The sequence below is a fragment of the Lynx canadensis genome, chromosome E1 (genome assembly GCF_007474595.2).
Source record: "Lynx canadensis isolate LIC74 chromosome E1, mLynCan4.pri.v2, whole genome shotgun sequence".
In the NCBI taxonomy this organism is placed as follows: Eukaryota; Metazoa; Chordata; class Mammalia; order Carnivora; family Felidae; genus Lynx; species Lynx canadensis.
In genome coordinates this window covers 53,092,494-53,119,041 of record NC_044316.2, presented here as the reverse complement: position 1 = coordinate 53,119,041, position 26,548 = coordinate 53,092,494, and the positions used below count along the sequence as shown (strand labels likewise).

At 56.4% G+C, this 26,548-nt stretch overlaps 1 protein-coding gene across 1 annotated transcript in view; it reads left to right on the top strand.

Moving 5' to 3' along the window:
- The window catches only part of SDK2 (sidekick cell adhesion molecule 2), a 264,141-nt gene that overhangs the window by 107,734 nt on the left and 129,859 nt on the right, over positions 1–26,548 (top strand). Inside the window, exon 2 of the mRNA XM_030296416.1 lies at positions 17,633–17,792. Coding sequence (XP_030152276.1) covers positions 17,633–17,792 — 160 coding nt within the window. The remainder of the gene's footprint in view (positions 1–17,632; positions 17,793–26,548) is intronic.

Genomic DNA, 26,548 nt, shown 5'->3' with positions numbered 1-26,548 from the left:
TCCCCAGAGCCGGCGAGGCTGGAGGCGGGCTCCACAGAGGCCACGCAGCTCCCTCCCCACTGCTCCCCCTTCTAACCCCGGGCTCTACTCCCCTTTTCCAGCCCTGGGTTCTAGTCCTGGACGTCCAGCAGGCCACCACACGCTCAAAACAGGAGTTAGGGTCTTTCCACCAAACCGGCTTCTACTCCAGCATTCGGGTCTCGGGAAGCGGCACCATCACCACTGACCTTTGCCTTCCCAGGTCCCCCTGCTTCCCTCTACGTGCGCTGCCGGCCCCAGGGACCAAGCTAAACCCCCTCTTCTGTCCTCCACATCCCCTCTGTCTGGGCAGGAAGAATTTCCCCCGAAAGAAAGCCAGGTCCGCCGAGTAGGCATTTCCCCCCAGGAGATCATCTCTCCCTGGACTCATAACCAGCAGCCCCCAGCTGGACTCTGGCGTCCTCTCTCACCTCCTTCCTCCCACGCCCCCTGCACCGCCAGAGGCACAGAGAGAACTACAGTCCTGTCCCTGTCGCTCCAGCGGCTTCCCACTGCCCTCGGGAGAAAGTCTGGATCCGTGGGAGAAAGTCACACGGCCGGTGCTGAGCCCGCATATTTCCCTCTCGCTCTGTCTCCCTCTCCTCTCCTCCTCTCCTCCCGGGCTGCAGACGCAAGGGCCCCCTTCCGGTTCTGACATGAGCGGGCCAGGCTGCTTGTCCCTTTACACTCCGGCACACCTGCTCTCGCTCTTGCCTGACTTCAGTCTTGGCTGGCATGTCACTTTTGGGGAGGTCCCTCCTTTGCGTTCTGTGTACCCACCACCCCCCCCCCACACCTTGCTTTCGAGAATCTTTGCTCTTGCAGTCCCCGGGTTAACACCTGCATTTCTTGCTGGAGTCTAAGCTTCGTAAGCATGGTCTTGCTCCCCCTTTGCGTCCCAGCGCATCCCACGGTGGCCGGTGCGGAGCTGACGGTCCAGTGCCTCCGGATTAATCAACAAGCAAATGACTCACGTGATGCCTCCTTCCTCCCTGGAGCTCCCTGACTGCCCACCCAGTCCTCGGGGCGGCCCCCCCACCCCACCCTGTGCCTCGTGCCCGTCGCGCCTGGTTCTCGCGTCTGCAGGTGCCACGCTCCCTAACGCCTCACATCATTAGTCATCGCTGCCCTTGTGAATCCTATCTCTCCTGCCAGCCTGCGGCGCCTTGAAGGGCCTGCCCATAGTCAGTGTTCACTGAGCGGGAGAGGTCCGCAAGAGGAGTCATGACCTTGAGCCTGTGCTGAGAAGGTGGGGATCCTTCCTCCATCCCCACCAAGGGTCATGCAGCACCATCGCTGTCCTCCAGGAAACTGGGCAAGAGTTGGGAGAGCAGCCGGGGCCACTCTGGCGCCCGAGGGAGCCCCCAGGGCGCACGCGTGCGCGCGCGCACACACACACACACACACACACACACGTGCACACACACGCGGAATCTCCAGCATCGCTCCACCGCCCTCGGTGACAACTAACTCCTTGGCACGGTGTAGAAGCCCTTCATGCTCGGGGACCCTGACCCCCCCACCGTTCATTCATTCAAGAGCCAGCAATTGTCTCGTTTTCTTCTGGCCGCCGTTCTGTGAGGCAGGTGCTGTTATCCCACGTCACTGTCCTCAAGTGAGGAAACCAGCTCACAGGGACTGAATGATTTGCCCAAGGTCGTGCAGTTCCTCAGTGGAGAAGCCAGAGCTTAAATCCAAGGTCATCCCACACAGGCCTGCTCCGTGGCCGCTGTGCCAGCCAGCCCCGTCTCCCGCCTCACTGCCCGCACCGCCCACACCCTCTCTCGCCATCGTCCCCGTGTCCGCATCGAGGCACACAAAGTTCCTGGAAGCCGTCGTTCTTCTGTCGTTTCCTGGCTGTGGCACAAATGCACGCCCCCGCCTGGCACGCGGCCTGCTCTCCCTTCAGAGTGCTGCTGGGAGCCCCTGGCCCCGAGGGTCCTTCGTGGCCCCGGCAGCTGCACCGGAGGCCTGATGTGTCACGGGCCTCACTCCGTTGCATCTGGTGGCCCGTCCACCCCCCACGTGCGTCAGGGCAACCGGAGGGCAGAGGCTTTCTTCTCGCTCACCGTGACGTCTCCTGGCACGTAGTAGGTGTTCGCACGGCGTCTGTTGAAGGAGCGAATGGAGCTTGAGCGAGCGCGTGGGTGCACGAGCGAAACGCACACGTCGCATTTTGACTGAGGCCGAGAGCACTTGCGTGAGCTGGGCGCCAGAGGCAGCAAAAGGCTCTAGGGAGGTGGTGGGGGCGGTGGGGCCAGGAAAGCTGGCAGGGGGGCAGCGAGTGCTGAGGTGCGGAGGAAGGGAGTGAGGGGAGACGGGGGGAGACGGTGGAGGGTCAGGAGGCCCGGCCACCCCACACGCTGCCTCCTGTCCCCTCCTCCCCCTGCTCCCCGCTCTGAAAGCACCTTTCCCGCTCTTTCCCTCGCTCCATCTTGCCTTCTCATTCATCCTTTTGACGATCTTGCATGGGGCTATTTTGGACCACATGTTTTATCCCTTGTCACCAGCCAAGCGGCCCTATTATATTAATTTATTGTCCTTTCCGGTAACTTGAAGCCTTCCTGTAAACCCCTCCTTTCCCTTGCTGGGTTTGCCCATTGCCAAACCACAGCTCCCAGCTCGCCCTCCTGCTCCCCGAGGCCGGGCATGGCTGGGCAACGGGCAGAGGCCTCCTGGGACCCTCCTGGCCTCAGCCCTTCAAGGGCAGCTGCTGGGGACCACCGCCTCCTCCTATCAGTTCCCGCCTGGGATCATCCTCTCTTGGGTCTCACCCTACTGGTGACGAGACCCTCGCCCCTCCTGATTTCTGGCCTCAGATGCCATCTCTCACTGACTCATGAGCTCCCTGGGGAGAGATGGGCAAAGATGAGGCCGGTCATGACCTACAGGGAAACTGAAGCCTGGAGAACTAGCCGGGCTCACCCAGGGTCACACAGGTCCCAGGGAAAGTGAGTCTCTTGATAGCCCCCGCCATGTGCTGGGTGTCGAGGTTTTTCCCCCGCTGGAGACCTGGCCCTGCCCTTTTCCCTGTGACCCTAGGCCAGCCCACACCCACGGGAACTCTGTGCTCACCATGGCAGATGAGACTCTTGTCCCTGCCTCGAGATTTGTGCGGAACAGCGGAGGGCCGAAAGACGGCTCCGTCGCCGTTCCAAACCTACTTTGCGTGTTCCAGCAGAAGGCACGTGAACTTTGGAGATGGACGGCCCTGAACGCAAACCCCAGGGCCCACACTGGCCTTCGCTATAGCCAAAGCTAAAACACTTCGCGTCTTGCCGTCCCCGTTTTTCTATCTGTGCAATGGGAGTCATACCTACCTGGGCTTGGGGGCCACACGCAGAGAGCGCAGAGACACTGGCCCTCATAACCACAGACAGAGGCTGGCCCCGGGGGTGTGGGGCCCTGGCTGGGGTCCCTTCTCCAGCCAAGCCGGAAGGGAGAGGACGGTAAGTGTGTGACTCCCAGATCACCCTCTCTGGATGAGAGGGAAAAGTAGCGGGTCCACAAGGAACATCTTATCCGCTTTCTGAGCCCGTGAAAGCGAAACATGCCATCTGCCGCCGTGTGCCAATCACCAGGGAGAGGGCAAGGGCTTCGGTTCTGGGAAGGAGAGGAGACCAGACTCACGTGCATGAGTGGGCGGTGGAGGGGGTCAGCTGCTCTCCTTCCCAGAAAGGCTTGGCTTCCGGTGAGCAAATTGGAAAGAGCCACGCGGGGCCATCAATCACGATGCCACCTCCTGCCAACATGCCAATCCTGGCACGCGGGGCATCGTCTGTCATCATTAGCTGAGCTCGGCCCTGCGACAGAGTGGCTGGCACGACGTTGCTGTGGGGCCAGGGAGGGCACGCTGAGGCCTGCATGGAAGTGACCAGAGAGAAGGGGACGTGACAGGTCCGGGGCAGGGCAGGTTAGGAGTCAGAACAGAGCCTCTGGAAACAAGATGATTCTTTAATCCATTGCTTCATTAAAAAAAAAAAAAAATTAATGTTTATTTTTGAGAGAAACAGACAGAGTGCAGGTGGGGAGGGGCAGAGAGAGAGGGAGACGCAGAATCCAAAGCAGAGCCCGATGCGGGGCTCGACCCCACGAGCCAGAGTAGGTGTGCCTTTATTCCTTCGTTTAGCATCGAGCGTCCAGTCCGTGCACAAAGCCAGGTTAGGGACTGAAGGCACCGTGGGGGCCCTCGTGAGATGTGTCCTCGAACAGCTTCCAGGCCAGCGGAGTGCTCAGTCATGTGGCAGGTGCCACAGCAGGTACTGGTATGACCACGGATGCGGCTCAGTAAGCACAAAGCGGGGGGCTTGCTTCTGCCGCGGGAAGGGACATCCGTGAAGCCTTCAGAGAGGATGTGCTTTGCTCCAGGCTGGCTTTTTTGAGGGGTGGGCGTTGGTGGGGGGGGCATGTGAGTTGCCCCGGGGCGGTCCGTGCACAGTGCCACCAGCTAGGGCGGCTTAACAACAGAAACATCTTGTCTCTGGGGCACCTGGGTGACTCCGTCAGTTAAGTGTCTGACTTGGGCTCGGGTCACGAGTTCGAGCCCCACGTCGGGCTCTGTGCTGACAACTCGGAGCCTGGAGCCTGCTTCGGATTCTGTGTCTCCTCCTCTCTCTGTCCCTCCCCTGTTTGTGCTCTGTCTCTCTCTCTCTCTCTCAAAAATAAATTAAAAATAAAAATTTAAAAAAAAATTTTTAAGAAAAAAAAAAAAAAGAAATGTCTTATCTCACCCTTCTGGAGGCCCAGTCCAGAGTCAGGGTTCGGATGCTCTGCGTGAAGGCCGCTAGGGAGAGCCCTTCCTTCCCTCTTCCGCTTTCTGGTGTCCCCCACAATCCCCACTCCCGTGGCTGAGCTGCATCCTGCCCTTTGTCCTCACCTGGCGTCTTCTCCGTGTCTCTCTCTGTGTCAGATCAGGACCCACGCGTACGTAGTGATTTCATCTTTACTTGATCACGTCTGCAGACACCTTATTTCACAACAGGGACACCATCCCCCGCGCGGCAGGGGATACAGCAAGGGTCCGTGGGGAACATTGGAAGGCACCCCGGCCTCCCTCCGTCCAGAGCGGCAGCTCGGGTTCCCTTGGGGGAGAAGAGGCTCTCCTAGCATCAGCCGGTCTGCCCCAGGAAAGCCCAGGTGTGTCAGCTACACGGGAATAGCACAGAGGACATCTGTTAAGCCCTCGGGCCCCTTTTATAGAAGGGGAAAATGAGGCCGAGAGCTATCAAGTGAGACAGAGTGACCTGGGGTCAGAAAAACTGGGATCAAGTCCTCCCTTAAACTCCTCTGCCTCAGTTTCCCCATTGGCCAACCAGAGGGGTTAGACTAGGTGAGTTCCACAAATGCTTCTTACTCGAGATACTTGGAGCTGGTGGGAGGCCACGGCAGCCAGGGTTTTGCCCGGTGGCCAGACCTCGTACCTAGAAGGCGTGGGGCCCAGTGTCAGGAACACAGACCCCGTGTCCGTGTGAACCGTGGCGCCATGGATGTGCTCTTGCTTAAACCTGGCCCGTCTCGTTGGTGTGAATCCTGCCTCCGTCTCTCTCGCTTGCTTCCCAGCATGCTCTGCCAGGCCCAGGCTCCTCTGGAGAGGCCTGGGAGCCCCATTCGCTGTGGGGGACACGGTGACAATCAGGGGAAGCCAGGGGTGCCACTGGCCGGTGAAGAAAACGCCCTGACCTCCAGGTGGACACCTGGCAGAGGACCAACATCGGGGCACCAATACCATCACGTCCCCTGCAGCCTTTGGTTCGGCCACCATAAGGCACAAAAGATGAGCTGTAGGTTTCCAGAGCAGGCTCCCTCTGCTTCCCCAAACAGCACTGCCAGGTGCTGCCCGGAAAAAGCCACCTGGCACCGGGGCACGTGAGCCCAGCAGCCAGGCCAGGGCAAGGCAGGCAGGGGCAGGGGGCGGGGGATGAGGGGGTCGGACAGCCGGTCATTGAACCTCATGCCCCTTGAGCTGTGCCTGCCTCCTTCCTTTCCCATCCTCAGAGTTCACGCCCTGGGCCGCCCTCTGATGGCCCTGATCTATGGGATTAGCAAGGAAAGGAGATCCCAGCGTCCACCTACATCTGAACCCAGGCCACCTCCCATTCACCGACCTTAACAGTGGCTCCGTTCGGCCTGCCTGCGTGGGATGCTTAGTAGCCCACCCCCAGGGCGAGAAGAACTGTGTGGCGGGAAGAACAGGATGGGCAACGCTAAAACAGAGGCCGCGTGTGGCCAGCACTCGGCCAGACCTTGAGTTCCTGGTTGTTAGACTCTGTCGCAGTGGATCCTAAAGAAACCCGGGCAGGGCAGGTGTGGCGGGACCCCTCCTGTCTGCGGTGCAAAGGAGCAAAGGACAGCTCAGAAAACCGCGGTGCTGCCTCGGTGCCCAGCAGTTTGTAAGTGCAGAGATGGGGCCCACCCTCCATCATCCACTGCCAAGCCAGATCTTCCGGCCCTCACTCCAGGTGGCCTGTAGCTTGGGCAGTGGCCCCAGAAGGGTCTTCACGTGCGGCTAGCACAGCTTCTAGCCCTGTGCTCCCAAGACTGCTTGCAAACCCAGCCCTGCCCTCCATATCCCAGAGAGGACCCCGCAGCTGACCGGGGACGTGCCCCTGAGCATCACAGCAGATGAGAGGAGGAGGGAGCGAGGGGAGGAGCCAGGTGACTTCCGGGGACAGGAAGGAGCACGTGGAACTTCTTCAATAGTCTCCCTCCTAATCAGCAGCTGGGGCCGGGGAGACGGAAGGCAGAGTGGGAGTCCTGGAGGGGGGATAAGCCGAAGGGCGGGGGGCCAGGGAAAGACCTTTCGTACCAGATTGCCTTTGGCTCATTTTCAATTGGGATCAGACCGACTCGAGTGCCATAAAATCAACCTCTTAAAAGTGAACGGTCCGGTTGCATTGAGAACTTTCGCAGTGGTTACGGTCACCACCTCTGCTTAATTCCAAAATACCTGCATCGCCCCAAAAGGAGACCCCGTGCTCATTCAGGCTCCCAACCGCCTGCTAGCCCCCAGTCTCTGCCCCGTCTGTGGATTCCCTGTTCGGGTTGTGTCCTATACGTGGAATCACACAACGTGCGACCACATTTTACTGTTCTGACGGGAGCCCTGTTGCTCTCGGCCCCAAAGCACCTCCTCTGGGGAAGTCTCCAGGCCCCGCTCAGAGGAAGCTGCCTCGGTGGGCCTCCCCCAAGTGGGTCCCAAGGCAGCTAATGTGGAGCCTCCAGGGGAGCAGCTGCCCCTCATCTGAGGGGCCTGTGTTACCACTCACCCTGTGCAGTTTGGAGGAGAGAAACCGCTTCTCTCGGAGACAAGGGCACACTGCAGACCCGAGCAGATCCAGATCCCTTTCTAAGAGGATCCTGGGGGGCTCAGTCGGCTGAATGTCCGACTGCTGCTCAGGTCATGATCTCGCAGTCTGTGAGTTCAAGCCCCGCGTCGAGCTCTGTGTGACGGCTCGGAGCCTGGAGCCTGTTTCAGATTCTGTGTCTCCCTCTTTCCTCTCTGCCCCTCCCCCTACTTGCGCTCTGTGTCTCTTTCTCTCTCGAAAATAAATAAACATTTAAAACATGACTGTGTTTTAAGAAGAGAGATAAATGAATAAAACAAGGCGGAGCGACTGTGGTACCCACACTAGGGACAGCAAGGGGCTTGGTGTCTGCCAGGCCCCCGGGGGCTTTCTGCTAATGAGTGCCGGGAAAGGGGGCAAGGAGGACTTCGGGGCAGGAGCTGAGCTCAGTGTCCGGGGGTGGACGAGGGCCTGTCTCCCTCCAGATTGGGCATGGGCCCAGAGAGGGGTGTGTGTGTGTGTGTGTGTGTGTGTGTGTGTGTGTGTGTGTTGGGGGGGTGGGTGACAGCAGGAAAGGAGGGTGGCACGGGGGCCCGCTGGAGGGACCCGGGTGGGGCAGGCGCGTGCAGGCCTCTGTGTATAACACAGCTTGTCAGTCGCTTGGGGTCTGTATCTGCCGAGCAGCCCAGAGAGCCGCGTGGTATTATTATTTATGATGGAGCTCAGAGGTACCTGCCAGGGACTGGAATGGGCTGGGCGCCACGCAGCGTGGACGGCAAATTGAACTCCAATTTTCTGCTCCACGGTCTTCGTTACACGCCGCAAAGCGCCGGGACACGGGGGTCACCAGGCTGATGAGTGTGTGTGCTTCTTCGGCGGCGGGCTCCATGCCTCGGCCTCTGCGTGAGGGGCAGCAGGACTCGCCACTCTGGTTTTCCCTCCGCGCCCCCGCACCAACCCGCCACGGGGGCCACGGCGTCGGAATCCTCTCCCGTGGAGCTCGAACACCACGTCGACCTGATGCGGCCATCAGAGGCCTCGCGGGTTCGAAACCCGGCCCTGACTCGGGGTGACCCCGCTCCGCTCACCTCTGGGCTTTGCTGAGGGAATAAAGGATGGTAATGATGTCTCCCCCAAAGTGGTCGGGGGCCTAAGTGAGAAACACGGGGGGGCTGGTGGGGATGAGGTCTTCACCAAACATCCTTCTTTCCCTTCTCCCTGGGCTGAGCGGCCCACGCTGATGTCAGGGAAGGGGAGGGGAGGGGAGGGGAGAGGAGGGGAGGGGAGGGGAGGGCCACTGAAATTGGGTGGGATGCCGAGGCCCGGGGGGAACCCCCATTATGCTGCCGTGCGCCTGAGCTCTCTGGTGCGTATTAGGACGTCGATGCCAGTGCTAAGTCAGACCCCCTCTTCTGGTCTTCCGTCCCCTTCTGTCCTCGCTTCCTCAGACACAGTGGACAGTCTCCTTTGGGTGATGGCCTTTCTCAAGAGTGGGAAACAGGAGACAAGGGAGAGCATGGTACCCAGAGCTTGGGACCACTTGTCCACTGCCCTGGCACAGGCCTCGGTTCCCTGCGTCTGGTGGTGCCATCGTGGGGCGCTGGGGACCCACAGGCTGGTAGGTTCTTGAAAATATCCGTACCTTGGCTTCTCGGGGCCGGTGAGATGTTTCTCCATCTCTAGAGCTTAGAGACGGGCTGATGGTGGTACCCACGTGCTGGAGAGAGCTCACCTGAGGAATCTGTAAGACGGTCCCCTGGGGAAGTGCCAGATGCCAGTGGAACGAGTCTCTGTGGGGCCGCGCAGGCCTGTCCGGGCAGCTGACCCCCACAGCTGAGCTTTGCCGAGTCCCTTCATGGCCAGGGGTCTCAGGTCCCAGCTGAAAGACCGGAGAATTGTGCCAAGCAGGTGCCCCGCCCTGGGGTCACGGAGGGGGGGAGACAAACATCATCCACACAGCCATAATGGAGCTTCGTGGGAAGAAATCCAGGAGTTAGTGAAAATTTTATTACGCGCTTTTATTGCTCAAATGAATCTGAATACAGGAAAATGATAATAGCACCGTTAGGCAAAAGCTTCTAATCCGCGGTGTCATTTTAATCTCCTAACCCTCCAGCCGAAATGTAAGGAAAGTCTCCCTTCCCCTCTGTTATTTGCAAAATAAACCCATTGGAAATGAGAACCCCCCTTCTTTCCGCCCAAGGCTGGGGCTGCTTAGGCGTTCCTCACCTGCACAGTTCCAGCGGGAGGCCTTGGCTGTGACAGGGCTCAGAGCAAACGTAAGGATGGGCCATTTGTGCCCGGCGCTGGTCTCAGCCCTTACCCTTCTCACGAGGCCTAGGAGGAGGCCGCTGCCCACAGCCCAGTTCCCAGGTGAGGAAACGGAGACTCAAAGGGGCTCTGGAGCTGCCCCCGGGGTCACGCAGCTAGTGAGTGGCCAAGCCAGGTTTGAATCCGAGTAAGCCTGCCCCGGGCCCAGCGAGGTCGTAACCCACACCACTCCTCAGATCTTGCAACACCGGAGCTGGAAGGGAAGGTCCAGGTCCCCCGGCAGGGTCTGCCGACACGAGGGAGATGATCTGGCCGTGTTCAACGGCAAGTTTATGTGTCCACTTTTGCATTCACGGATCTGGGCCCTCCTGCACACCGGACTCACTGCCAGGCTCTGGGGCTGGAGAGGCGAGGGGTCCCCTGTCCCTGTCTTCCAGTGGAAGAGCAGCATGGGTGCCACCACACAGGGGGCTGTGATGTGCATCCTCTATGCTGTAAGGGAGGCAAAGGACCTCAGAAGTCAGAAGGATGTGGAGGAGGACAGCAGGAAAAGAGTTACAGAGGACAGGCCATTTGAGCTTAGAGGGGACACAGGGCAGAAACTAACACAGATTTAACACCTACATTTTTCTGGCAAAGAAGGAAAGAAAGGGCTCTCTGGGGAAAGGGAGTGGAATAAGCAAAGGCCTTGGGGCATGGCAGACATGCGGACATGCGGACATGTCTGAAGAAGGTCGTGGTCTAGACCGGCAGGACTTGGGGCTCCAGACTCACTTCCTAGTTAGTGCTCTTTGTTCTCTGACAGGCTGACTTATGTGCAATGACAGACCCAAGTCTCTGTGAGGCATTGCATCTGTCTCCTGGGGCTGCCGTAACAAAGTACTGTAAACTGAGTGACTCAAACAGAAATGGATTTTTCTCACAGTTCTGGGGGCCAGAAGTCTGAAACCAAGGTGTCGGCAGGGCCCCGCTCCCTCTGAAGGCTGGAGGCAAGAAATCCTTCCTGCATCTTCCAGCTCGTGGGGGGCTCCTGGCAATCCGTGGCTTCCCTGGGCGGTCAACGGCACCGCCTCCACCGTCACATGGCCATCCTCTCCCTGCATTTCTGTTCCCATGTCTCTCGCATAAAGACACCAGTCACACGGGGCCCACCCGACTCCCGTTTGACCTCCTCTTAACTAATTACAGCTACAACACCCTGTTTCCAAATAGGGTCTCGTTCTGAGGTTCCAGTTAGGCCATGAATTTGGCGGGGGAGAGGGCAGTGCATCATTCAACCCAATTCAGTCGTCAATTATTCTTCTCCTGGAAGTGACAAGATCGGCATCCCTTGGCTTCATCACCATTCATTCGCCATTCATGTGTTCATTCACTTATTTCCTGAGCATTTTCTTTGCCCCGGGCTCTGTGCCCCGTGCTGGGGCTGTAGAAAAGCAGGAGGCATCTGCCCAGCCCTTGTGGCCTCTGCATGGTTCATTCTTCTTTTCTGTGTGACTTTCTGGCTGAAGGTACAGCGGGTCAAGCTGGTTGGTGGTGGGCTTGGGGCATACGCCCTTCCTTCCCCTTCCCCACGCGGGGCCCCTCCACCCCACTCACGGTTCCCCAGGGCCGTGTTGGGGCTCACTTGCACTGGCTGCCCCGGTGGCTGGGCCCCCCTAATCAGATTAAATGTGTATTCAAACAAATTGATGATCCGTTCCATTAGATGCTTTTTGAACATGCTTTTCTGAGCGAGAAATCCATTCGGCAGCAGCTGTGGAGGCCGAGGCATAATTGATTGTCCCACCCTCCCAGGCCCCGGCATCAGAAGGTGCCTGGCTCCTGAAGGTCACTGGCGAGGATTAGATTAAGGAGGGCGAGAGCCTTCTTTCCTGGCTAATGAAGCACTTGGCATGCAGGCAGCTCTGGGGCTGAGCTGGGCCAGGCATCTGCCAGGAGACAGTGGAGGGGCATAAATTAGCATCTCATTTGTGGGAGGCAGAAGGGAAGCCAGAAGGGAGGGCCTGCGGGGCTGGGCCACTACTGCCCTGGCTGGATGGGGTGGGAGCAGGCATGCCCTGCTCGGCCCCGGGGGCGGGAGGAGAGAAGGGAGCATCCCTGGGTCCCCTGGCCTTTATCAGGCATTATTCAGAAAGTGCCCGCGAACACCTGCCACGGCATGTGCTCCCCGGACGTTTCTGGAAGGCAGGGGCTCCCGCAGGGTCATGCATGGCAGCCTCTTCCTGTGCCCTTGGCATGGTATTCCCAAACCTTCCCTTTCCAGGCAGCCCCAGGCTTAGCACCTCCCCACCTGGATTTGGGAGGGAGAGGGACGTGCAGGAGTTCCTGACATTGTGCAGGATGTCCCGCAGCCCCCGCGATTCCGAGGCATCCCGAGGCAAGACTCAGTTCTTGAGCCAGCTTGCAGTGGCTGTGAGGAAGCTGCATGTGGAAGGCTCCGATGTGGGACATCTCCGAGAGGCAGGAAATGGGTGGGGTGATCCTCGCCGCCCCCCCCCCCCGTGTGATCACCTGCAAAGGTCTGTTCTGCAGAACAAGCAGCCTGGGGGTGCCAAGCACCAGTGCTCCAAACGTGGCGTGCGTTAGCTCACTTTGACCTTCCCAGCAGCCTCTGGGGCAGGCGTTAGAAGCTGTTTCACTGATAAGACAAGGAAGGCTCCAAAGTTACTCTGCTCAAGGTCAGACTTCAGTTAGCGTAGGAATTGGGATGGAAACCCGGATTCTCTTCCCCACCCTGGGACCTTCAAGCCAGACCCCTGGAAAAGGTGGGCACCTGGAGCCTTGAGCGGTGAGTGGGTGGGGGCTTCTCTCCCTGCACCCCCCCTAGTCCACCCCCCTGCAGCCTCCACCCCGAGGTGGCCAGTCTCCGACGCATTCCCAGCCAGCCCGCCTCTCATCCCTGGATCTCGCTCTGGGCCGTGACATTTGGGAATGTCCCTGCCATACAACCAGCATGACCCCTCCTTGTGGCTTCAAACCAGGCACCGTCCCTCACTTATACCGTGAGGCCACAGGTCAGAGTATGAAGAGCAGGCCAGCTGAGCATCAGATATGGAAAGATCCAGAGCTCTGGAATCGGCCAGACCTGACTTCACGTCTGGGAGAAAGCGTCAGATGACCAAACCTTCCCCAGCGTCTGTTTCCTCATCTGTAAAAGGGGGTGATGACAGCTTCCAACTTCCTTGGAAGTTCTCATGCCTCTTAACTGAGATGTTGGGCCTAAAGCGCTCCACGTATGGAAAGTTCCATGAGAAGCACGAAGGAAAGGCAGCAGACACAGAAGTGTGGGGAGAAGTGAGGCTCGGTGACAGGGGGCTCCCTGAATCCCTGCTTCCCATGGCCCAGGGCCCGGCCAGCTCCAGGGAGCACAGGGCTTTCCAGCCGGGACGGGCTAGCGGGCCACGGGGGTCAACCCAGGACAAAGGTGCAGAGACCAGGGGAGGGTGAGGTGAGAAGTTTGTAAGAATCCCAACCCCCTCCCTGTTCCCAGGCATTCCAGAGATGCCCCACGACCGAGCAGCCATACTTACTGTGTGCCCAGGGACAAGCTGCAAGGGACAGGCTTTGGCACGTTTCAGAGCTGGGATGGGCTGGAATTTGCCCCTGGAAGCGGGCTCTGGAGGGCAATAGACATCTTGTGGCCAATCGGGTGGTGGGTGGAGGTCTTCACCCCGGCTAGCAAGATTCTGGCTCCAGGAAAGTGGGGTTCCCAGGCCTGGGCTGGCTGGGAAGTCAAATCCTTGGAGCTGTGGAGGGACTCCAGAGAAAGAGGACGTTATTTCGCTGGGGGCAGGAGGGAGGGGAGAGTTGGAGTTGATAAGCTTCTTATAAGCCTGGAGCCTGGCGTAGAAGGATGACAATGCGGGTATTTAGCAGGGCAGTCAGGGACCCCTGAACTGTTACGGGAAAGGAGAAGGAAGCCCAAGACTGAGGCCTCTTGTCCGCCTCGGAAGGCGGCTCTTCCTTCAAGGGTCTCAGACTCCGGCGGTCAGGGGCCCCCAGCCGTGCCACACCCCGTGTCCCATGCACATAAAGGGCCTTCCCTGGGGCGCCTGGGTGGCTCAGTCGGTTAAGCGTCCGACTTCAGCCAGGTCACGATCTCGCGGTCTGCGAGTTCCAGCCCCGCGTCGGGCTCTGGGCTGATGGCTCAGAGCCTGGAGCCTGCTTCCGATTCTGTGTCTCCCTCTCTCTCTGCCCTTCCCTGGCTCGCTATCTCTCTCTCTCCCCCCCCCCCTCAAAAATAAACATTTAATAAAAACCATAATGCTGCTAAGAAATGCTGTCACTTTACCCATGCACAGGTGTGTCTGTGAAGGAGCAGTCCCGGGAAGAGCTGGGGATTGGGGGGGGCAGGGAGGGGGAAGGCATGCATTTTTAGTTTCGATGGAACCTCCAGACTACTCTCTGTAGATATGGTCCCGAGCTACAACCCCACATAGCTGTGTGCGCGCTCGCCTGGGTCCCTGCGGGCTGGCCAGCACGGGGCCCTATCGTGCTTTCGGATCGTGGCCCAAGGGATAGGAAAAAGCAGTATCTTACTGAGTTTTATTTGCCTTTCTCTTATCAGGCGGTTCAGCATCTTTGTCTGTGTTTCAGAGTTATTTGTAATTCTTTTCTGTGAACTGTTCAGATCCTTTGTCCAGTTGGTTAGTTCATCTTTTTCTTCCTGATTTATGGGAATATTTTTTATACCGGGAAAATGAGCTCTTTGTCCATGATAGAAGTTGCAAATATTTTCCCCGAGTTTGTCATTTGTTGCCTTTTTGTTTATGGGTATTTTTTTTTTCCGTGCAGAATTTTTATATAGCTGAAGTTATCAATCTGTTCTATGACTTCCTGGACTTTGTCTAATACTGCATCACCTCCTGAAGATTATATATTTTTAAACCTCTGTGACTTTCGTCTACTCCCTTTAGAATTTCATTTTTCTCGCTTAAAACACTGATGCATCCATCTAGCATTTATTTTGAGGAAACGTGTGAGGAAGAGATTCAACTTTATTCCCCACCCCCCTACACCCCCCGCCCCAAATGTCTCCCTAGCTGTTCCAAAGCCATTTGGTGAATAATTGATCTTTTCCCCACCAACTTGAAATTCTACTTTCATCATATATTAAATGATCCCATATGTACTGAGGTCTATTTCTAGATTCTGAGTCTGTCATTTCATCAGATTATTGGTGCAAGAACACACTGTTTTAATTATTGCAACTTTATAATACAGTTCGGTATCTGGGCTTGTCTTTTTCACCTATTACACTTTTACAGAATTTCTTAGGTATTCTTTTGTCATTTTTAAAAAAATTTTTTAACGTTTTTTTTTTTTTAATTTATTTTTGAGACAGAGAGAGACAAAGCATGAACGGGGGAGGGTCAGAGAGAGGGAGACACAGAATCTGAAACAGGCTCCAGGCTCTGAGCTGTCAGCACAGAGCCCGACACGGGGCTCAAACTCACGGACCGCGAGATCATGACCCGAGCCGAAGTCGGCCGGCCACTTAACCGACTGAGCCACCCAGGCGCCCCTCTTTTGTCATTTTTTTAAGTGTGAACTTTAGATTCACTTTGTGTAGTTAAAAAAACTGTAGTGTGTGTGTGTGTGCGTGTGTTTTCCAAGTGAGGAAAAGTTTAAGGGAATGACACCCGTATAATATTGATTCTTTCAGTATTCAAGAATTCAAATTTCTTTCTCCTCCTTTCTCAGCTCCTTCCCACTGAGAAAGTGGCTAACAGGGCTGTTGTGCACAGTTGCACAAGTAGTAAACTGCACAATCCAAGCTCTTAGACTGTGAAAGGTGCTGCCGGTGCCTGCCAACAGGGCATGAGCTCTTCTCTCCTGTAGTCTGCCCATCTGCCCACACGCTTAATAGTAAAGCATGTGCCTGAAGCGTGTGCCAGGCACCGTTTCTAACCTCTTTACGTTTTTTAATTCATTTGATACAACAAACGTATCCCCCAGTTTACAGCTAGGAGATTGAAATGCAAAAAGGTTATAAGTAAGCTCCCCAGGGTCCACGACTGGTGCATTCACGGCACAGACATCTCTCTCTGCACGTAAACGCACGTATACATGTGCCCAGACACACACTTGAACACACAAACACGTAGATACACACACAAGAGCACACACCTACATACACACACAGATACACACGGAGACTCAAGGACGCATAGACAATGCACACGGGTGCACGTGCACACCCGGCTGGCTCCCCCCGCCCCCCACCCCAGCATCCTTTCCCTGTGGGTGCCTCCCCCCTACTGCCGCACTGCCAGTCGCCCCGCCATCCCCTGCTTTTGGAAGACGGCAGGCCTATCAAGGGAAACCAGCTGGCTGCACTCCTGACATTGCTCAGTGCTGGGTAGGGCCTCCCCCCGCCAGATCCTTGTATCGGATGGCAGGGGGAGGGCGGACCACACCGCAGGGGCTGGGGGAGAGGAGCCTCAGTTCCTCCCAAGCTTCCTGCGGAGGGTAACTAGGGATGGGGGGGGGATGCAGGGATGCTCGGGGCTCGGTGGTACCCAGCAGGTTCTCAGGAAAGGGCAGCCCCGCCCTCCTCTTCCCAGAGTCATTATCTCGGGCAGGGCAGCCGCTGGAATCAGCCCGTAGCTCCTGTTGCTGGGCTCCAGGCAGGCGCCCCGGAGAGCCCGAGCACTGGACTGGAACAGGCGGACGTGATAACAGGTTGCCCAGTGAACTGGGTTACGGAGGTGAGGGGGTCTGAGTGCAGAGCGCGTGTGCACACGTGTTGTGCACGAGCGAGTGTGCAAGCGCCCGCCCCGCCCGCCCCCTCTGATGTTCTGGCTCTGAATCAGCCCCGCATCGCATCGGAGGGATTGAATCACTAGGAGTGTTATTGTTTTAAAACAAACGAGTGATGACAGGAACTAACAGAGGGTTTTTAAAAACGCAATTCAAAGGGCTCTCAAACGCTGCTGGGGAATAGGAATGTGCCTTTGAAGTGCGAATGTGCCCATTTGTCAAACAGAGGCAGAGCCGCTGCCTCAGCAGAGTGGGCTGCGGGCAAATGGGTGCCTGCTCGCCTCTCTCCCCTCTGCTGCCACCGGAGGTGGGCGGGGGACCAGGGGACCAGGGGACCAGGGGTGGGTGCCACTCCCGCAGCACACGCCCCCAAAAGAGGACCTCCTGAAGGGCTTTGGAAGGCGGTAAGCTGCAGGATGGTTGTCCGGAGTGATGCAGAGATGGGGGGGGAGGGGCTCAGCACCTGCCTGCCCTGGCTCTCCCTCCACACACACCCAGGCTTGCCCTCCAGCGGCCCCCACAAAGAGAGCTGGTAGCAGGGATGAGGTTCAAGGAAGGGCCCCCCCCCCCCAGTAATCACAAGCTATGCACTCATGAGATTCAGACCTGGGGTGTGGGGTGGGGCATGATGCCAGTTGACCCGGCCCCAGACGTATATCGCTGGTGCTCTGAGTGGTCGGTCTGCACTTGAACCCAGGGTGAGGCCTTGACGTGAATGTGAACCCACCTGCAGACCACAGACACCTAATTCTGGCCAAATCTGAGGGTAAGAGGACAGAAGGGTCAAACAACCTGGCGGTGGAGAGGGCCCGCCGGATGGACTCTGCCCATGATGCTTTTGACGGGCTCTCCCAGCCTTCGGGGCAGGACTCGGGACGTCCCTGCCACCTGCCACTCGTATCAACCCACCCCTCCCCCGGTTTCCTTGTGACATTTATATTCCCTTTGACCAAAGGGCAGTAAGTGCCCCCAGAATCACAAGGTGTCCAGTGGATGGGGATCTCGAGGGGAGAGCGACAGAAAGCACCAGAACAGGGCGGTGGCAGCAGAGGCCGTGAGCCTGGCGCGGTCTGGGAGGAGGGAGGCCGAGAACTGGTTGGTAGGGGTGGAGGACTCCCTCTGAAGATCAAGCTCCGAAGTCAGACCGACCCAAGTTCAAGTCCTTCCCGGCCATGTGACCTTGAGCAAGTTAGCTGGCTGCACCTGCTCTGTCTGCCCAGGGCGTTAGGGCACCACGTGAGCAACCACCTGAAGGTGAGCACTGCTAACTGGTGGCTTTGTGTCTCTGTTTACCACAGATGATGTGGCCCCCTATTTCAAGACGGAGCCGGTGCGAACGCAGGTGCACTTGGAGGGGAACCGCCTGGTGCTCACGTGCATGGCCGAGGGCAGCTGGCCGCTGGAATTCAAGTGGCTCCACAACAGCAGGGAGCTGACCAAGTTCTCGCTGGAGTACAGGCAAGCCTCCCCTCCCCTCCCTCCTGGCTGCCAGAGCCCCTGCTGTGCCCTGAAGGGGAACTAGGGTGGGGGGGCCCGCGTGGCCATTTGGGGGACAGATGTTCCCACACCAGTGCTACTGGGAGGCTGGGGTGGCGGAAGTCGGGGTGGAGGGGGGAAGACAGCCCTGCCCCGGGAGTATGAGGACCCTGCCTTGCTGAGCCCAATGGAGGATGTCTAGGTAGGGGGCCAGACGGAGTGGCTCATGCAACAAGGATTGAGGTCGGGGAGCTTACTCCCAGCAGCTGGGCTGTGGTCATGACTGTGACCAGCCCCTGCTCCCCAGCCCCCAGGAGAACTCTGCTATCTCCGGGGAGCACTGGGGGGGCTTGGATCCGACACACAGGTGGGGCATGTAGCAACCCGGGATCAGTAAGGGAAGGACATCTTGTATTTGGGGGCACGGAAGTGGCCTGCCCAAGGCTTTTGGGCTTGTCCCTACTCCATGTTTGTGCCCATGCCCTGAACTCTGGACTGGCCCTTCCCTCCCCAGGACACTGCCAAATGGGGAGAACGGAGAGGAGGGAGGGGCACAGGGTCTTAGTGAAGGGGGATTGTCGCCAGAAGCATGAGCAACGGGCAGCTGGGCCCCCAAGCCCGGCCTGGCCTCCGGCCTTTCCTCCCGGCAATCCCTCCCTCCTCCCTCCGGCATCTCCACCTGCTTTCACCGCCTCCCCACCCCTGCGGCTGGTGATTAATCCCCAGGCCTGATGTGCATAATCGGTTTTGTTGGGGAAACAAGATTGTCTTGCCCTGGGGATGTTGATACAGATCTGCCGCCAGGGACCAGAATGCAAATAACAGGACGGTACTTAATTACTGGCGGATCTATCCTTTCCAGAGAACCGTCCTTTTCTTTGCCGAGCAGGGAGGCCAGAGTTCAGGGCGACAACCCCCCACCCTGCCCCCTCCGCATCCCTTCTGCCCCAACCTGGACTGGATCGGCTGGTGGACGTGGCCACTTTGTCAGAGGAGGGAGCTGGAGGGTCCAGGACAGGAGGACCACATTCCCCTCCGGATGGTGAGAGGCCAAGGAAGCAGGGGGCCTTCCAGTGCTGGCCGCTCTGGGCGTTGGGTCTCCAGGGAGCCCACAAGGGAGACCAGGGGTGTCCCCCCGAGCAGCCTCTGTGGCGGTTTGCACCCAGGGACCCAGAGCGCTCCTGGAGCAGTTTTGACACCACAGGTGTAAGTGGCCTCCCAGCCTGCCCCTGACTTCTTCCGGAAGGAGGAGGAGGGTTGGGACTGCTAGGCTGCCAGTGTGGATGGTACACAGGGACAGCTGCTAAGGATCAGCTTAAGGATCAGACTTGCCCATGGATGCAACGGGCTTCCTCTGAAAACAGCTCTTTGTCTTGGAGGCATCCAGGTAGTGGTCAGGGCCCCAGCTATTGATGATGGGTAACGATCATCGGAATCACTGGCAATGAAAAGGAATTAACTACCTGGCAGGCGTTATGTGCGCCCTGTGTGATTATCTCATTCAATCCTGCCAGCCATCCTTTGAGAACGTTTGGTTATTTTTCCCATTCGACAGATGTGCAGACTGGGGCTCAGAGACATTAAACACTTCCCCCAAGGTCAGAGGTTGAGCTGGGCTTCAAATAGAAGTCGTCCGGCTCCAGGGCTGGAAATTCTTTACGTCCAGCCTCTCACTGAGGAAGGACTGTGACCGTGGCTTCCTTAATATGCATCCCAAGCAGCCTCTACTAAGTGTGCTTTGCAGGTTCTAGAAAACAAAGCAGAGAGGGGAATGCAAATACCGTTGAGCCTCGAACAGCATGGGCTGAGCCACACGGGTCCACTAACATGCGGGTGTTTTTGATTAATACAGTGCACACAGCACTGTAAATGTATTTTCTCTTTCGTACCGTGTTCGTAATAACATTTTCTTTTCTCTGGCTTACTTTCCTGGAAGACTACAGTATGTGATACATATAGTGTACAAAATAACGTGAGAATTGACGGTTAATGCTATCAGGAAGGCTTCCGGTCAACGTAGGTCTTAGTAGTTCAGTTGGAGGGGCGTGGGGAGTCAGAAGTCACTCGTGGATTTTTGACTGCACGGGCGTCGGCTCCGGCTTTTACGTTGTCTGTGGGTGAGCTGTGTTCTGTTTCAGAGTTTTGGTTGGGTGGAAATTTCAGGGGGACGCAAACACGCGTCCGGGGGGGAAACTCATCCCCTTGCCTCCTCACCCAGGAAGGCTGGCCGTGACGGCACGGCAGCCACCGGGTGCCCAAGTACAAGTCGGTCGGGATTTTGTTCTAATCAAATATGTGCTGTGCCCATAAGAAAGGTCTCTTCTCCGGGCGCCGGGGTGGCTCAGTCGGTTGAGCGTCCAACTCTTGATTTGGGCTCACGGTTTGTGAGTTCGAGCGAGCCCCGCCTCAGACTCTGCACTGACAGCGTGGAGCCTGCTTGGGATTCTGTCTCCCTCTCTCTCTGCCCCTCCCTCCCCTCTCAAAATAAATAAATAAACTTAAAAAAAAAAAAAAAAGGAAAGCAGAAGAATTAGTTGTAGACATCATGTCACTTCACCCCTAAGTAGAATTTCCCGAGAATAAGGCATTGCCCTATAGAACCACAGTGCAATTTTCACACTCAGAAAATTTCACAGCGAGGGACACCTGGGTGGCTTGGTCAGTTGAGCGTCCGACTCTTGATTTGGGCTCAGGTCATGATCCCAGGGTCAAGGGATCGAGCCCCGCATCAGGCTCTGTGCTGAGCATGTTTGAGATTCTCTTTCTCTCTCCCTCTACCCCTCTACCCCCCACCTCAAAAGAAAAATTTTAAATTAAAAAAAAAAAGAATGGAAAATTTCACATTGATACCTCTGTCCCAATTATGTCCTTTGTGGCCATTTTTATTATTGTTTGATACAAGATCTCATCAAGGACCACACATGAAATGTGGTTGTCATGACTCTTTAGACTCCTGAAATCTAGAACTATCCCTCATTGTTTCTTGCTACCTTTCACGGCGTTGACATTTCTAAGAGCTCAGCCAGTTTTGCAGAATGTCCCCTAGGGTAGATCTGTCCAGTTACATCCTCCTGATTAGATTCAGGTTAAACCTTCTTGGCAAGAAAATTACCCAGATGTGAGTCCTTCGTGCTTCATACCTGAAGACACTTCCTGTCACTTTGCCCCATTATTGGTGAGGTTACGTTTGGTCAGCTGGTCAAGGTGATGTGCACCAGATTTCTCCACTGTCAAGGTCTGGAGGTATCGTTTTCCCTTTGTTTTTTTGTTTGTTTTGTTTTGTGTGTGTGTGTGTGTGTGTGTGTGTGTGTGTGTGTGTGTTTTAATGTTTATTTTTGAGACAGAGAGAGACAGCATGAGCAGGGGAGAGGCAGAGAGAGAGGGAGACACAGAATCAGAAGCGGGCTCCAGGCTCTGAGCTGTCAGCGCAGAGCCCGACGCGGGGCTCGAACTCGCCAACTGCAAGATCATGACCCAAGCCGAAGTCGGACGCTCAACCGACTGAGCCACCCAGGCGCCCCTTCCCTTTGAGGGATAACTCGAAACTGTGACTCTTCTCCTCCCCAGAAATCTCTCGCTCGGTGGTTGAGTATCCACTGAGAGGAGTCTAACCTGAATCAGTTACTACCTTTGTGGTTGTGATAAGCAGATTTTCTACTTCTATCTTTCCTTTTACTTTTATTTGTCATTTTGGTGGGGGGGAGTAATCTTTTTTTTTTAATTTTTAAATTAGTTGGCATATAGTGCAACAATGATTTCAGGAGTAGATTCCTAAGTGCCCCTTACCCATTTAGCCCCTCTCCCCTCCCACAACCCCTCCTGTAACCCTCAGTTTGTTCTCCATATTTATGAGTCTCTTCTGTTTTGTCCCCCCCCCCTCTTTTGATATTATTTTTGTTTCCCTTCCCTTATGGTCATCTGTTTTGTCTCTTAAAGTCCTCCTATGAGTGAAGTCATATGATATTTGTCTTTCTCTAATTTCACTTAGCATAATACCCTCCAGTTCCATCCGCGTAGTTGCAGATGGCAAGATTTCATTCTTTTTGATGGCTGAGTAATACTCCGTCATATGTATGTATGTATGTATATATATATATATATATATATATATATATATATATATATACCACATCTTTATCCATTCATCCCTCGATGGACATTTGGGCTCTTTCCATACTTTGGCTATTACTGATAGTGCTGCTATAAACATGGGAGTGCATGCGTCCCTTCCAAACAGCACACCTGTATCCCGTGGATAAATGCCTAGTAGTGCAATTGCTGGGTCGTAGGGTAGTTCTCTTTTTAGTTTTTTGAGGAACCTCCATACTGTTTTCCAGAGTGGCTGCACCAGCTTGCATGCCCAATTTGTCATTCTTTTATAAAAAGGATCTTCCCTTTCTCACCTTCCTTTAAAATAATTTAGCATCAGTATGAACTGATGGATTATTTTTCTTATTCAGTGTGTTTCAATCTATCGCTGTCATTCTTCACTTTGATGCTCCATAGTAACCCATAATCGGCCCGTGGAGCTTCCTCAAGCTGGATCCTGGGTCTTTTTGACATGTCGCTATTGGATTTCTAGCACTTTCTTGCTTTTTGGCTCAATAAAATGTACCGGATTCACCTTTGAAATAAATGCATACTGAAAATTGCAACCCAGAGGAGTTTGGCCAGCTTATCCCCTGCTTTTCCGACCACCGCTTGCCGCTGAGAACTTCCTAGTCTCTTGCGAACCCCAGGGCTTGAGTTGGGTGATAATAACCAATTTTCAGGCAGAAAGATGGCTGAATTTACTCAGCAAGTTGAGAGAAAATAAGATTGGAAGTGCCGCCATAAATTCCACTATGTTTCCTAGTCCGTCTCCAAAGGAAGAACGTTGCATTCACATCCACTCTCCACCAGCCTTCATTCTCAGTGGGATCTGAAACAGAATGGCCGTGGCGTGTGTGCACGTGTGTGACACCCACACGAAGGAAAGCCTGCTGCATCCTTCTGAGGACGAATGACTGTGGGGGGCAGAATGGAAATAGCATGGACCTCAGAGTTGGGCGCCCCTGAATACAGTCACCCTCCTACCACTTCCTGGCTCTGGGCCTTGGGCGGAATTAGCCACCCTGCCTCTCGGAATCGGGAGCAGTAATGCCCACTCTAGAAAGTTCCAGTAAGAATACAGTGAGATTCTACGGGACAAGCCCAGTCCCTGCTGCAACAGGCATGAAATAAACAGCACCTGCTAGGATTATACAAAGTGTTTGTCTCGGTAGAATAGCAGGACAGATCTGGTGACAAACCAGCCGGACCTCGGGACCTCGTGTGCAAGCGAGCACACCTCCTCCTAGGTGGTCACGGGGGCTCTGTGCACCTGTCCGATGACACTGTTATGGTCCAGGACCCTCTTTAGAGCTCTTTTTGTGGTCAAGTGCTGTGAGAGCCCCTTGTTGGTGACATATGTTACCGGTTTTGAAACCAGCCTTGAATTCCCAGTTTGAGAGTTCGGGGTACCACTATGGGTATAAAGCATTATCAGACTCGAAGGAAATGAGATCTCTTGTCCCATGTGGGTGGGATACTGCCTGGGAAGACCGTCCCAAAGGGTTGGGGACTGTCCCCACTGCCACCCCTCCACCAGTGGGACAGGTGCACAGCCTCTCACCGTGGCTCTTGGTGTGTGTTGGGGATGGGTGGGAGGAGGTTGAACACAATACTTACTTGGAAGTATACGCTCTAATGTGTTTGTTAGCCTCTGTACGTGCGCACACGTGTTGGGGGGGTGGGTAGGTAGTTGGGTGGGTGGGTGTGATTCCTTCAGGCTCTTGTTTAACCATCGTGAGTCTATGTCTGGGTGAAGCACATTGGCCTGTTAGCCTAACTTCCTGACTGGGTGGGATGGTAGCTCATGAAAGGTCAGGCCCTCTTGTGCTGCCCCTGGAGTCTCTTCCATCAGATCACTCTCCCCCATTCCCTCCCCTCGGCACCCCTCCTCTGCCCTCTCTTCCCCGCCTTCCACCCTCCAGGGCCCTCTCCCCAAGTCGAATCAATTCTGCTTCACTTTGCATCATCCACTGAACCAGCCAGAACTGTGTGGCTGGGGACAACCCACACACACACACACACACACACACTTAGATTCCCACGCATGGTTAACTGAACATACATCATCTCACAGCAGCACTAGGTGAGTGTTATTACCGTCATTTTGCAAAATGAGGAGACTGGAGCTCGGAGAAGTTCTGGAACTTGCCTGGGGTCATGAAGAGAGCAAGTGGCAGATCCAGGAAGGCTGTGTGGCCCGTGTGGGTTCTTGTCCCACCTGTGTAGACTGTGTAGACGCACACGGGGTCCTGACGGGGCTCCTTCTGCCATGGTCCTGTCACCGTACGCCATTCCTCTGCACTGAGAGGGCAAGAAGCCAGGGGCCCCGCAGAACGAGTAGAGGCCGAGTCCGGACTCTGAGGCCCCGTCTGGCCCCTGGCTGGCGTGGAGAAGAGCAGGTGTGTGGAGGGGAAGCTCAGAAGAGCCAGGCAGGACGCTGGCCAGCCCCAGGCTGCGTCTCCAGCCCCACGGCCAGGCTGATGTCCCTTGTGGGGGAGCTGTGGTGTCAGGGCACTGCCCGCGGGCTCAGCGGCAGAGAGAAGAAAGCCCCGTGGCTGAGGCAGAGACCCACGCATGCCGCAGCCCTCGCTATGGGCACAAAGCAGGGGACACATGGGGGGCAGCCGCAGCCTTTGAAATTCTTCAGAGAAGAGGATGAAGAGAAACTCTCCGGGCCAGCTGCTCTGTCTCTGGCTTGTCCTCTGGCCTCCCCTTAGAAGTGAGAGCAGGCGGCCGAGGCCAAGGATGCAGAGGCCAGCGGGCTCCTGGCGGGTGCTGGAGCATATACCACGTGGGTGCCCAGAACTGAGCCAACCTCTAACTAACAGCGGTTCTGAGAGATTAACGCTATTATTATCTCCACCTCCTAGCTGGGAGTCCCAGCTCAGAGAGATTCAGCAACTTACCCGAGGTCACACAGCCAGACCTGGGAAGTCAGGTTTTACCCAGGGTCTTTTGGACCCCGAGTCTGCATCCCTCCCCCTGCTCTGAGCTGTCTTGCCGTGTTTGTCCCCCGCCCCCAAACAGTGGCGGCACTGCGGGGCCCAACTTTCCGGGGATGGCCCCCGCCAGCCTCCTAAACCAGCACAGGGGAAATAGTCACAGCTAACACAAGGAGCTTACGTGGGCCCAGCCTCGTCTCAAGGACTTCACGTATGTTAACTCTTGATGACGAACGCTTCAAGTGATCATCTACCCCATGCCAGGCTGTGTGCCAGCCCCTCTCCCGTAGGCACCTGTTCTCAATCCCCGTGCATCAGCAGCTCCTACAGGAGAGTCGTCTTGGTAGGGAGGGACGTGGGGCTTCAAGACTGAAGTCTCTGAACCAAGATGAGAGCCAGATCCTCTCCCTCCAGGTTTGATGGAGGAACATCGGGGGACGCTACTTTGCTCAGTCGCAAGGCACGGATCTGGGACTCTGCCCACCTGGCACACAGCTGGTCAAGGAGGACAGTCAGGGAAGGCAGAGCCAGCCCCGCCCTTCCCACCGCCCTTGGGAGAGGTTTGTTCTAGCTGAGGAGCAGGACTCTTGGCTCGTGTGCGCCCAGACTGAGGAGGGACAGCAGGTGTAAAGGCCTAGAGAAGTTGGGGGCAGCTTGTGGAAGATGTCGAACTTGAACCCAGAGGGAAAGAGGCATTGGCGGGGACGGGAAGTGAACGAGTGGAGCTCCCCTGGAGTGTAGACATTGGGTGCTAAATAAGACAGGGGAGCCCTGACCCCCATAGAGTGTGCAGCGCGGGATGGAAACAGCACTCAGTAACTCTTCACGTAATGCCGGGCTCCAGTTTCGACAAGCGCCATCAAGGTGAAGGACAGGTCGGAGAAGGTGTCACTGGGGACGCTGAGAATGAGCAGGGTTAGGCAGAGCTGGGAGAGGCGGAAGTGGGGCTTTGGAGGCAGCCGTGTACCATGCGCGCAGACAGAGGAGCTGAAAGAAAGCCGGCACGGACAAGAGGGAGGTCAGGATGCTGGAGAAGCGGCCAGGGTCAGTCAAGTCGGGGCTCGCTGGCGCTCCCGGGGAGCTCTTCTCTTAGGCCAAAAGCTGTGTGGGGCCCTTGACTTGTTTTTCACAGAGAAGGGCCACGATCAGGTGTCCATTTCTAAACCCTGTAGCCAGGCACCGGGGCGGAGAGTGGACTGGAGGAGGACAGGCGAACGCCGGGGTGGACAGGGGTGACGGGAGGCGGGTGGCCGGGCCATCTTGGAGACAGTGGGGAGCGGAGGAGCGGAGGGGTCTGACACATATCCAGGAGGCAGAACTGAGCAGACGTGACGAGGGGCTGGACGTGCGGGTGAGGGAGGAAGGCAGGTGGAGAGGCAGGGACTTGGTGGAGGAAACCCTGGAAAAGCAGGGACACCGTGGGGAGTCTCCGTGCTCCCCTTGGGTGCGTGGAGAAACACCAGGTAGTAGCATCCAGCAGGCGAGGAAGATACGCGCGCCTGGCGTGGGGAAGGAAAGCCCAAGCTGAAGATCTTGGCTTAGGGATCTCTGACATCAGCGTGACAGCGGACCCCGTGGGAACGGGCAGGGCGAGAGAGCGGACGTAGCGTGGAGGAAAGAGCCCCAGGGCCCCCGAAAGCAGATAAACAAAAGAGGTGGGAACCTGCCCAACGGAACGAAAGCAAGAGGCCAAGACGGAGATCA